Source organism: Aedes albopictus, chromosome 2, assembly GCF_035046485.1.
Source record: "Aedes albopictus strain Foshan chromosome 2, AalbF5, whole genome shotgun sequence".
Lineage (NCBI taxonomy): Eukaryota > Metazoa > Arthropoda > Insecta > Diptera > Culicidae > Aedes > Aedes albopictus.
In genome coordinates, this window is record NC_085137.1 from 516,594,697 (window position 1) to 516,608,457 (window position 13,761).

The 13,761-nt window shown below is 38.7% G+C and overlaps 2 protein-coding genes across 5 annotated transcripts in view; one reads left to right on the plus strand and one right to left on the minus strand.

The window, feature by feature from the left end:
* LOC109411441 (alpha-tubulin N-acetyltransferase) overlaps window positions 1–13,761 on the minus strand; it is a 126,290-nt gene that overhangs the window by 64,767 nt on the left and 47,762 nt on the right. For 3 of the 4 annotated variants that reach the window (XM_062854579.1, XM_062854580.1, XM_062854581.1), the window contains exons 2-3: window positions 12,490–13,037; window positions 12,313–12,396 (exon numbers count right to left, since the gene is read on the minus strand). In XM_062854579.1, coding sequence (XP_062710563.1) covers window positions 12,313–12,396; window positions 12,490–12,596 — 191 coding nt within the window. In that variant the 5' untranslated portion in view covers window positions 12,597–13,037. The remainder of the gene's footprint in view (window positions 1–12,312; window positions 12,397–12,489; window positions 13,038–13,761) is intronic. The other variant, XM_029870167.2, reaches the window with a different exon arrangement.
* Window positions 1–13,761, plus strand: part of LOC109411476 (microtubule-associated protein RP/EB family member 2) — a 67,769-nt gene that overhangs the window by 4,654 nt on the left and 49,354 nt on the right. The window lies entirely within an intron of this gene.

Consider the following 13,761-nt stretch of genomic DNA (forward strand, 5'->3'; position numbering starts at 1 on the left):
GCTTCCCTATCTTCTCCAATTCCACTGTAGTTTTTGATCTAACCATGTTGGAAGAAATCCATGGCATCCCAGATCCACTCCGTTCGGAGTATATACCAAACATTTTTGCAAACAAGTTCGGTCATATCGGAAACGACAGAAGATTTTTCACTGACGGGTCAAAAACAAATGATTCCACTGGATTCGGTGTATTTAACGAGATTCATAGTGCCGCCCACAAACTTCAAAGTCCTTGCTCAGTATATGTCGCAGAATTGGCGGCTATACACTACGCGTTAGAGCGAATTACCTCTCTTCCCTCTGACCACTACTTCATCTTTACGGACAGCCTCAGCTCAATAGAGGCTAACCGCTCAATGAGGCCGATAAAGCATTCAACGTATTTCATGTGGGAAATACGATCAATTCTGAGTGCTCTATCAAATTACACAATCACCTTGGTTTGGGTCCCTTCGCATTGCTCGATCCCGGGCAATGAGAAAGCGGACTCACTTGCCAAGGTGGGCGCTATGGAAGGTGATATTTACGAACGGCATATCACCTTCAATGATTTTTTTTCAATTGTTCGCCAGCAAGCCCTGAACAGTTGGCAACAGAAATGGTATGAAGGAGAATTAGGTAGGTGGTTACATTCTATTCTGCCGCAGGTATCGAAGAAACCGTGGTATAAGGGGTTGGACATGAGTCGAGATTTTATTAAAGTAATGTGTCGGCTGATGTCCAATCACTACTCCCTAGGATCTCACTTTTACAGAATTGGCCTCGCAGACAGCAATCGATGCGATTGTGGTGCTGGTTACCAAGACATTAATCATGTTGTCTGGTACTGCTCCGAATACGAAATTCCAAGAACAGATCTTTGTGCATCCCTTCGGGCCCGAGGGAAACCAGAGAAGGAAGAAATTAGAGATGTGCTGGGTAGGTTAGACTTCGACTACATGATGCTTATTTACAAATTCCTTAAGCAAATAAATATCTTTGTTTGATACCCTCTCCTCTCTGTTGCAAAGTCCACCTTGTCTCCCCTATCGAAAACCATTTGTTTGTATCGTTACAGGTTGTCATTATGTCCACTCTCCGTTGATCAGTAGCAAGAACACACAACAATGCGCTGCTGAAGATCAACGAATAAACCCTCATATCCCATCCGCTCCCAAAAAAAGATTTGTTCTCCTTAACCTCGACCAAACCGCGAGTTTTACGGTTCCCCGAAATTAACATAGTAATATAAGTAAAAATATGTAAATATTTAAACAAAAGTGAACTCGGCTCCGTTATGCCTACTGGCGCATGAGCCTTAAATAAAGTATTAATTAAAAAAAAAAACTTTCACAACACTGAACTTAACGTTCAAATCGTTTATGCAATGGCTATTGCAGAAAATGGATATTGTAGAAACAGTCGTGAGTTTGTTGCCAGGTGGAAGCAGGATTTCGATGAACATCTGAATAGCCTTGGAAACAACCGAATATGAGCTTGAGTGAGGTTTTAGATATTATTAAGTAGCTCAAATAACAATTAACTTGATGATTTTGTGGCTATATCGGTCTCTTTCTACTCATAGTATAAGGGAGTAGAGATCAAAGTGGATAATGAAATGATAGATATGATAGAATTCGCTAGGTAGCGAACAAGTGTGAAAATTCTAAGAATGTGAAATTGGTAAGGTGGTATGAACTACCAACCAATCCGATCTGTTTAAAAGCACAGGTCGTACGGCAGAAGTTTCACGCATTCGATGTATTTGTTCAATACATGGCCTACTTGCCTAATTTCACCTTCTATAAATTTTCACACTTGTTCGCTACCTAGCGAATTCTATCATATCTATCATTTCATTATACACTTTGATCTCTACTCCCTTATACTATGAGTAGAAAGTGACCGATATAGCCACAAAATCATCAAGTTAATAATAGAATACGGTCGATAAACAAGAATATGATATAACAATTAACTGTTCACGCAAGTATGAGGAGTGTTAGAAGAAAGAGTTTGATGCTCATAGTTTTTAGGTGGTCAAAATGTTAAAAGAAAATATAGGCCAAAGGTATTCAGGTCTATTGTTTCGTGTTGCACTAATGTATTAGTTTTAAGGGACGCAATTTGAAGTTCTTTAACAACGTCGAGCACTGACACTGAAAAGTATGCAGGTGCAGATGAAATAGGCCTATCTGTCGGAAGGCAGTAATGAAATTAATGCTTTATGCTAATTGTTGATGTTTATCTTCGAAATTATCGAAAAATATTCTTTACGGTTTCTAGGCAAAATCCTGAGCAGACTGTAAAAACATCCAATTCAATCACCGTGGGTGCCGGGAAATTCGGATTTCCTGGCTTATGTTTTTATACAAAATAATGCTCCGAATTTTCGGTAGGTAAGTGGCAATATCGGTATCAATCATCCTAAAATTGCTTCAGCATATAGTATCTGACCAGCCTGGGACTATAAAACGTGTTGACTTTGTATCTGCGATTTCGGATCAGGCTTCCCATGGGGCCATGGCTGGCAATGGCCACTATACGGTATCCTAGGCTCAACAATGTGGGATTCAATATGGTATAAAGACATGCTCCCAAAAATCCGGATTTTCCGAAAACTACAGTCATCAGATCGGTGCAACCACATATTTTCTAGATAGATAATGAGTTACGCAGCAATTTAATCTGTTTAGTGAGTACCCCTAATGTATTCTGTGAGCTCCAGTAAGTATAGTAGGTTATACAACATAACTCTATATAGCCAAAACAGAAAATTCAATTGCTGTAGATGCCGTAGCCAGACAGATTTTTTTTAAATTCAAGCCGACTCAAAGATTGTCAATAATTCAAGTGTTCCAGAAAAAATATTTAAAAAAAACTATTCTCTAGACTATTCTAATAATTGAGGTTTTTATCCACAATCATCCAACCTTTTTTTTCTTGAGAATCACAGGAAATTCCGCCAAGTATTTCTCCAAGAGATCTACTTCAATCTTATCATAGAATTTAACCAAATAACAAGCTTGGATGAATGGTTAAATTTTGTGATGTTTATTCATGGTACACATAAACAGCATGGCAAGTTTCCGGTAGGGAAAAACAAGGACTTTGTAGAACTATATGCTGCTATAGAGTGCAGTTATATGCTATTGCTACATGAATTTTCACTTGTATTCAATTCAAACAAACGTCAAGCTAAGATAATAATACCTGGGATTTCTTTACAAATTCTTTCAAGGGCATCTCCAGAAATTCCTTTAGGCAGTTATTCAGGAACTTTTCCAAGGATTCTTTCAGAAATTCCTCAAGGAACATATCCAGGAGTTTCTCTTTCGTGAATTTTTCCATGGACATATTGCAGGGTTCAGATAGTTTTTTTAGGATTTATTCCAAGAAATGCTTTAAGAATTCCACCCACGATTCCTTCAGTTTTTTACAAATACTTCTGCAAGGATACATCGATGAATTCCTTCAGGAATTTTCCATAGCTTCCTTCAGTGATTCTAGCATGGATTGCTCCAGAGAGTTTTCCAAGAATTCCTGTATGGGTTTCACCAGGCATTCCTCCGGAATTTCTCCTGGGATATCTTTAGAAGTTCCTTCAGTGATTGTTCCACTGCTTTTTTTCGATAATTCCTCCAGAAGTTTCCAGGAGTTCCTTAAATCATTGTACAAAACATTCTCCATCCAAAAATTCCAACAATAATTCGTCCAAAAAATATTGCAGACATGGATGCCTTCATTTTTTTTTCCTTCAGAAATTCTTCCAGAAATTTGTTAAGAAAGCTTTCCTGGGATTTCCTAAGGAATTCATCATGGGATTGCTTCCGGGATTCCTTCAGATTTTCCTGCAAGCATTCCTCCAAGTATTCGACCGGGAATATCTTCTGTGTTTATTTCAGAAACAACTCCAGGAATTATTAAAAAAAAAAATCCTCCAAGGGTTCCCCCAGGAACACTTTTTAGAATTCCTTCAGAAGATCTCCAAAAAATAATCCAATACTTCCTCCAGGAACTATTTAGGAATTCCCAGGGATTCCCCAAGGCGTTCTTCCACGAACTCTTATTAGTATTCCTTCAGGATTTCTCCAAAGATTCCATCTGCAATTTCTTCAGAAATTTTTACTGCAAATTCTCCATGAATTTCTTCAGAGATTCCTCTAAGAATTATTCCAGTGATCCTCTGGGAATTGAAATGCGTATAGATATTTCTCCAGAAATTCCTCCAGGAATTTTTATAGAGATTCCTCCAGGAGTATTTCTAGAGATTCCTCCGTTGAACTCTACGAGTATTCTTCTAGGATATCTCCCAGGGATTCCTCCAAGAGTTTCTGCAGGACTTAACTCGGGACTTCCTTCTGTGATTCTTTCTGAAACAACTTATTTTGAACATCCTCCAAAGATTCTCCCACGAACTCTTTTTAGGGTTCCTCCAGCAATTCCTCTTTTTTTAAGGATCTTTTCTAGGAATTGATTCAGTACTTCCTCCAGGAACTGCTTAGGGATTCCCTTAGTAATTCTTCTTGAAATTTCTTCCGGGTTTCCTTCTGGAGTTTCTTCAGAAACTCTTCTATGGATTCCTCCCGAATTTGTTCAAGAACTCCATCTGCGATTTCTTGAGGAATTATTTCTGGTGTTCCCATACGAACTCCCTAAGAGATTCATCCAAAAATTTCTGCAGGAATTCCTCTAGGAATTACTCCAGGAAATCCTTCAGGGATTCCTTCAGAAATTCTTCCAGGATTTTTTCTAGGAATACCTTCTGGATTTTATCCAGAAATTCCGCCAAGAAATCTTCCAGTATTCCCTCCAGGAATTGATACAGGCATTCCTCCGGGATTTGCACAAAAATCTCCTCCAGGAACTTTTCTAGTGATTTTTCCAGGGATTTGTTCAGAAATTCCTCCGGGAATTTCTCAGGCGATTTTTTCAGAAATTTCTTCCAGAGCTCCTCTAGAGATTCCACCAAAAATTCATCCACAAATTGTTGAAGGAATTATTACAGAGATTCCTCCTAGAATCCCTTCAAGGATTCCGCCAGCAATTCCCAAAGGATAACCTCCAGCAATTCCTCCAGGATTTTATTTAGGAATTTTTCCAAGACTATTCCAGGAAATTCTCCAGGAATTACCCCAAGAATTTCTTCAGGAATACTTCCAGTAATTTCTCTAGGAATTGATCCAGGAATTGCTCCTGGACATCCTTCAGAAGTTATGTCAACAGAAATTCTTCTGGAATTTTTTTCAGACATTCTTCCAGTAAACTCTCCGAGAATACCCTCAGGAATTTTTCAGGGATTCCTCCAGGAAATCCTCTGAAGATTCCTCCAGGATATCCCCCAGAAGTTCCTCTGAACATTATTTTTGGAAATCCTCTCGGGATTTCTTCATAAATTCTTCCAGGAAATTCCTGGAGGAATACCATCAGTATTTTTCAGGGATTCCCCCAGGAATTTCTTTGGAAACTGCTTCTAGGATTCCTCCAAGGATTTCTTCAGGAATTCCTTCGAGGATTTATCCAAGAATTCCTCCAGAAATTCCGCTAGAAATTCCTCCGGAGTTTTCTCAAGGGATTTTTTCAGAAATAGAAAAATAATAGAATAAAAATAGAAATTTCCCAGAATTCCTCTAGAAATTCATCCAGTAATTCTTCCAAAAAATCTTCTAGAGATTCCTCCTGAAATTCCCAAAGGAATACCTCTAGGAATTTCTCCAGGATTTTATCCAGGAATTTCTCCAGGAACTTATCTAGGAATTACCCCAGGAATTTCTACATGAATTCCCCCAGGAATTTCTCTAGGAATTGCTCCTGGACATCTTACAGAAATTATGTCAACAATTCCTCTAAGTATTTCTCCGGGAATTTCTCATGAGATTCCATCAGGAATTGCTTAAAGGATTCCTCCAGAGATTTCTCCATGGAATCTCTTCAGGAAATTCTTTGAAGATTCCTCCAGGAAATCCTGCAGAAGGTTCTCCAAGGATTCTTCCAGGAAATCCACTAGGGATTCTTCAGAAATTCTTCAAGAATATTCTCCAGGAATACCTTCAAGAATTTTTCAGGGATTCCTCCAGGAATTACACTAGGAATTAATCAAGGAACACCATCATAAATTAGGGATTGCTTCAGAAATTCTTCCAGGGTTTTTTCTAGGAATACCTTCTGGAATTTTTCCAGAAATTCCACCAAGAAATCTTCCAGTTTTCCCTCCAGGAATCGCTACAGACATTTCTCTAGGAATTCCGCTAAAACTCGTCCAGGAACTTTTTCAGGGATTTTTCCAGAGATTTCTTCAGGAATTCCTTCAGAGGTGTCTCTTGAAATCCCTCCGTGAATTTCTCAGGAGATTTTTTCAAAAATTTCTCCCAGAGCTTCTCCATAGATACCCCCAGGAATCCATACAGAAGTTGTTGAAGGAATTCCTCCAGAGATTCCCTCACGGATTCCGCCAGCAATTCCCAAAGGAGAACCTCCACCGATTCCTCCAAGATTTTATCCAGGAATATGTACAAGAACTATTCCAGGAAATTCTTCAGGAATTACCCCAAGAATTTCATCAGGAATTCCTCCAGAAATTTCTCTAGGAATTGATCCAGGAATTGCTCCTGGACATCCTTCAGAAATTATGTCAACAATTTCTCCAGAAATTCTTGTGGAGATTTTCTCAGAAATTCTTCCAGAAATACTCTCAGGAGTATTTCAGGGATTCCTCCAGGAAATCCTCCAGAGGGTTCTGCCTGGAAATCCTCTAGGGATTTCTTCATTAATTCTTCCAGGAAATTCCTGGAGGAATACCATCAACAATTTTTAGGGGATTCCCCCAGGGACTTCTTCACAAACTGCTTCTAGGATTCCCCAGAGATTCCTCCAGGCATTCTTTCAAGAATTTATTCAAGAATTCCTCCAGAAATTCCGCTAGAAATTCCTCCAGGATTTCAGAAACAGATAAATAATAGAATAGAAATAGAATTCTCCCAGAATTTCTCTAGAAATTCTTCCGAGAATTTCTCTTAGAGATTCCTCCAGAAATTCCCAAAGAAATACCTCTAGTAATTCCTCCAGGTATTCCTCCAGGATTTTATCCAGGAATTTCTCCAGGAATAACCCCAGTAATTTCATCAGGAACTACGCCAGGAATTGCACCTGGACATCTTTCAGAAATTATGTCAGCAATTCCTCTAGGTATTTCTCCAGGAATTTCTCCCGAGATTTTATCAGAAATTGCTTCCTGATTCCTCCAGATATTCCTCCAGGGGATTTCCCTCCTGAAGGGATTCCTCCAGAGATTTCTCCATGAAAAATCTCTTCAGGAAATTCTTTGAAGATTCCTTCAGGAAATCCTCCAGAAGTTTCTTCAAAGATTCTTCCAGGAAATCCTCTAGAGATTTCTTCAGAAATTCTTCAAGAATATTATCCAGGAATTCCTGCAGGAATTTTTCAGGGATTTTTCCAGGTATTCCACCAGGGATTCCTCCAGATATTCCTCCAGGGATTTCTTCACAAATTTCTTCAAGGACACCCCCTGGGATTCCTTCAGGAATTCCTTTGAGAATTTCTGCAGGAACTCTACTTGCAATTCCACTAAAGATTCCTTCAGGAATCTCTCAAGGGGTTCTTTCAAAAATAGAAAAATAACAGAAATAGAAACAGAAATCTCTCAGAATTCTTCTGGAGATTCCTCTAGATATTCATTCAGTAATTCTTTCAAGAATTCCTCTAGAGATTCCTCCAGAAATTTCCACAGGAATACCACTAGGTACTCCTCCATTTATTCCTCCGGGATGTTATCTAGGAACTTCCCCAGAAAATTTCTTACGGAATACCTTCAGGAAATACCCCAGGAATTTCTTCCGGAATATTCCTGGCATCCTTCAGGAATTGTGCCAGCAATTCTTCCAGGAATTTCTCCTGGAAATCCTCTTGGGATTTCTTCAGAGATTCTTTCAGGAAATTCTCCAGGAATACTTTGAGGAAATTTTCAGGGATTCCTCCAGATATTCCTGCAGAGATTCCTCCAGTAATTACTTTAGGGATTTCTCCACGAATTTTTCGAGGGATATTTCCAGAGATTCCACCAGGGAATCCTCCAAAAATTCCTCCAAGGGTTCTTTCAGGAAATCCTCCTGGAATTTCTCGAGGGATCTTTTCACAAATTTCTCCAGCAATTCCTCTCAGAGTTCCTCGGGAGAGTTCATCAGGAATTTCACCCAGAATTCTCCTAGGGATTCCAAGAATTCACCCAAAAAATTGCTAAAGGAAATTCTCCAGGAATTCTTCCAGGAATTACGCCGGGAGTTTGCTCAGAAGTTTCTACAGGCATTCCTCCAAGGATTCCTTCACAAATTTCTCTAAGATTTCATATATGAATTATGAAAGACATTTCTTATGAAATTTTACCAGGGATTCCGTCCAGAATTCCTCCAGGAATTTCTCCAGAATTTCCTCCTGGGAATCCTCCTGAAATTTATCTAGGATTTCCTCATGAGATCTCTTCAGAAATTTCACTAGGTATCCCTCCCATAATTTATCCAGGAATTCGTACAGGTTAATTTATTGACATTTTTACAGGAGTTCCTTCTGGAATTCAAAAATTCAAAAAATTCTGGAGAAATTTCTCCAGCAAATAGTATTGGAAGATAAATAGAAGCATACAGGAACCAGAAAATTCTAGGTTTATCCTCAAAAGAGTTCGTAATTTCCAAAAGAGTTCAGCTATAATTTCTGGTGAATGTTTTGTAGACATTGACAAAAAAAAAATCAGAGCAAAATATTGCACGAGTAAATAAAAATCTTTAATCTTTCAGAAATTGGCCGTCGCTACCAGCACCACGTTGATTTGTGTAGATCAGGCGAGTTTTTGTTAACGTATTGTACAAAATACAACAGGGATAATGGTTAAATAAAGCTTTTAGAATATAATGTTATTATATTCAATTTCATCGTGTTGCGTTTAGTTATAAAAGCTAGTAGGTACATTTTTACTAAGGGTGCTTGCCCCCCTCTGACCGAAAAGCTGGCTACGCCCTTGACCCCAGCCGATCTGATGACGTCCACTGAACATTCAGAAGACTTACTGGAATCTATTATTACATATCGTAGCTGAAGAACAGTTTAGATGTCCTAGGATATCCCGACCATTCTGATACTGTCTTTTGAACTTCCACATGAATTACTGAACATGATAGAATCGTAGCTTTGTATATTGAAAAAAGTTACCGTCACACCCGTAGACTTTAGGATCTAAACTCTAGAATAATTTGGATGACCTATGATATCCAGAAAAAAAACTGCGCCATATTCTACCCTTTCTATGCGGTTTAGCACCAGAACCACAGAAATACGTAAAAAACATTCTCGGAGATTATTCCTGGATAATTTCATAGGGAATTTCCTGACTCCTGCATCCCTCTAAAATTATCGTAAAGTAGGGTAAACGCTCCCTTAGTGGTGTTAGTACCAATAGTGGTGGTAGTGGCAGTTTAGCACTATTTAGACCAAAAAGCAAATTATATTTTTAATAGATGCCTTACACTTAGTAAATGACATTAATTCAATTTTGTGTTCAGGATTAGTCGAAAAACCTATTTTAAACTATTATTTTCCTTAACTTTTTTGCCTCTTTGCACCTACAGTGGTGGTAGTGTTCCTATAGTGGTGGGTCCCATAAGAATTCAATGGGATGCGCCACTATAGGAACCAATGTTAAATTTTACCTCCATAATAGGAACCATGTACCAATAGTTGGTGCAAGTGATTTATTACAGAAAACTGAAATAAACGATGGTTTTTACATTTTTCCTAGGTAATTTAAATGAAAAACTATCGATTAACGTTTTCAGACTCTTTATTTTGTGGTATTATCAATTTTATCAATTATTTCAGTACAAGGAGCTACTAATAGCACCACTATTGATACATTTACCCTATTGCAATACAAATCGCTGGAAGAATTCATCTAGAAATCCTTCAAGTAATTCAAAAAAAAAATTCCAGGCAATTCTGGAAAAAATCTTGGATGAATCCCTGGAAAAGATGATGAACTTATTTCTGAAATTTCTTATCGAGCCCCTGAATATTTTTTGAAATGATCCAGAGAGGAAATTCTGAAGAAATCACTGCAGATACTCCTGGAGCAATCCCTGAAAGAACTCCTAGAGCAATCCCTGAAGGAATTTCTTAAGAAATCCCTAGAGGTATGACTGCGTAAACTCTGTAGGAATCCCTGGAAGAATACCTGAAGGAATCTCTGGATGAATTCCTGGAGGAATCCTTAGGGCAAATATGGGAGGAGTCTTTGGAGAAATTTCTGATGAAATTACTTGAAGAATCTCGGGAGGAATTCCTAGACAAATTTCTGGAGGAATCGTTGGTGGAATTTTTGGACCATTTCCTTGAGGAATTTCTAGAGGATTCTCTGGAGGAACTTCTGTACAAATTGCTGGCGGAATCTCTAGAGAATTTTCTAGCGGAACCCCTGGAGAAACCGCTAGAGGATATTCTTGGAGAAATATCTGAAGGAATAATTGGAAGATTTCCTGATTTCATCCATGAAGAAATTCCTGTACAAATGCGTGGAGTATTCTCTGGATAAATTTCTAGAGAAATCCCCGGATAAATCCGTGGAGGTATTCCAGGAGGAAACCCTCGATAAATTCCAGGAGAAAATCCTGGAGGACTTACTGCAGAAATTACTGGAGCAACCGTGGGAGAAATCTTGAAGGAATTCTCAAATGAATTCTTGGAGGATTCCCTAGAGGGATTCTGGGAGGAATCCCTGGAGAAATTTCTGAAGAAACCTCTCAAGAAATTCCGGGGGAACCATTAAAGAAATATCTGCAGAAATTCTGAAGCAGTTCTGGAGGAATTCCTGGGGAACTCTTGGAAAAATCTCTGGAGCAATTTCTGGAGAAACCTCAGCAGAAATGCCTGATGAAATCCCTAGAGGAATTCTTGGGATTCTTCCGAAGAACTATTCCTGGAGGAATCCCTGAATGAAATTTTGGAGGAATCCTTGGAGAAATTTCTGAAGGAATTCCTAGAGAAACTCCTAGAGGAATTCCCAGAAGAATTTCTGGAGGAATTGCAGGAGGAATATCTGGATGAATCACTGGAGGAATCATCGGAGGAATTCCTGGACGAAACTATGAAAAAATCTTTAAATGAATCCGTGAAGGAGTTCCTGATAAATTCCTGGAGGAATGCTTGGTGTAATTTCTGGAAGAATACGTGAAATAATAACTGGAGAAATCTCTGAAGGAATCCTTGGAGGAAACCCTGGAAGAATTCTAAGAGCAATCCTTGAGACACTGTATATGTCCATGCTTAATGGCTTGCAGTCAAAAAAAAAAAAAAACAAAAATCGTATATTTTACCCTATATTGTTAGGTATAGCTCAAAATTGTGACGTGCTGGAGCAAATCTGAGCCCGGACTCGGGTTCAGCGGATCAAAATTTATCAGAGACGCATAAGTTTTCTTTTGAGACAAAACAAAAATCTGATAATAAATACGTCATGAACCTTGCAAGTAATTAACAAAGGATCTTTTTAAAAAATGCAATCATCACGCTAACGCCGCTCAGCACTAAAGTGCATAATTTCCAGACTACACCAAAAATGTGTAACCCTTGCACATTTACAAAATCAGCTCCTGTGTCCACAAAATCGTTAAATTCGTAAAAAGTTTTGTACAGTAATCTAGCTAGGTTTTCTAGTGACCTGGGAAAACAAAAAAATATATTGACATTTCGCATCTAGACGAGTGTACGAGCTGTTTTTGAGAATGTGTAACTGTTACACATTTTTGTGTGGTCTGGAAATTATGCACTTATGAGTAGTGCTTACACATTTTAGTGCTGAATGATTTTAGCGTGATGGGATTGCAAAAAAAAACTATTGAAAATCATGCTATTGAAATCTAGCTAGAATCTACTATTGATTCAATTTTGCAGAACTTTGCCGAAATCTCTCAAAAATTGCTATTAAGTTGACAAAAATTTGTATTATTTCTCATTATTTAACCTTCAATAAACAATGCAGAATATATTACCATGCTACTCGTAAAAAGCTACAACAGTAAGAAATAAAATTACCAGTCATGTAATATTAGTGTCGTTATCATAGATATTATTGCCAGGAAATAATTTGAACGAAGAATGTATGTATACATTATAGACTAGCATCGGGAAGTACATTCTAATTTTTGACATACACAAAATTGCATCTTTTGAAATTTATACACGATTGCTCACCAAGCAGATATTTCTACTCAAAAAGTGTGCCGCGATGTAAAAGGTCCTAAAACTCCTGCTTCATAGTAATGACAACAGTACCTTGCGATGTCTTGCTTATTCTTGACAGGAGGCCGGAATATTCCCGAGGATGCATTTCTTGACAACTTTCTAGGGCTGCATATTCTACCATTTTTTCAGTTCAGCGAGATTGTAAGGCAGTTTCATAGAAAAGTATCCATTTGAATTCAGCATTTAAAGAAAATCATATAAACTTACAGTGCTTCTCTCCGGTGCTGTGCCACGAATCCGGTCGGCAGGAGTGAGTTATTAATCCGCACGATGCGCTGCCGGAACAACGGATGACAGTTGAATCGGAACTCCATTGTGTGTGTGCTTTACTGTTTCTTTACCACCTGATCACCTTTGACTCCACTATCCGTATGTCGAGCTTCTCCCGCTGTTACACTTCGCCCTAATTTCAAATTGCACTGACAATTTCCACTAGTTATCTTCGGCGTTGGCCTTTTCTCTTCAACACAGTTCACGAACGAAAACAACAACAACAACAACCGCCGATAGACATTTCATGAACGGCAAGCACTCTAGTAGGTTTCGTTCGCACCACGCACACGTGTAGCTTCCTTTGATCCGTTCTGGTGTTTTCACTTTTGTTTCTTCGACAGCTGCGCGCAGCAAGGTTGTTCCGAGGTTATGTATTGCACTTTGGTGGTTTGCTGGAATGACCGCAGGTTAATAAATTATATGTACACACCATCTAAGCACGGTTTATCACAAAATACTGGGTTCGATGGAAATTGGGGTTCCTGGAGAAGAAACGAGAGAGAATAACGAAGAAAGTTAGAATTGGTTTGAGAAATGGAGAAGGGATTATATAAGAAAGGGGAGAATGGCTTGGAGTCACGTGTTCTGATTTGTGGCCGGCAACTCCCACACGAATCGATTACGATGCTAATCTAATCCAGATTATGATTGTGTTTTTTTTATGAGGACCGTTGGCCTAGTTGACCCAGCGAACTCGGTTGCACTGGAAATTGTATTGTGTTCTACCATTGTTTTATGTTTCAGAATATTCACCAATTTAGAGTATAATGTAACAACTACAGAACCGCGACTAAGTATTATCACATACGGTAAATTCTAAGCTATTGATTTGTAACCCGAGAGCTTTTTGGATCATTAACGTCAACGCCTACTTGGTGCAGTCATTTGGCAAGTTGGTCTCGCTCTATCAATCCCGTCAAAGTACGCCAAGCGCAGCGCTTACATAAGTTGGTCTGATTGAACCGATCGTCCACTGTCCGGCGATGGCAGGTTGTTTAATTGAAAAATTTCTCTTTCCAATGCTGTTTCCTCTACTTCGACGTTCAATTCATGTAATTTGCCGACTCCGTCGATAATGTTTGAGATTAGACATGGCGATGTATTTATGAGCTTGGAACAAGAAGTACCCATTGGGAGCAGAAAATAAACGAGTTGCAAAAGAGCGGGAAATGCACTAGATTTGCACTGTCCTATTGGTCGCTTGCG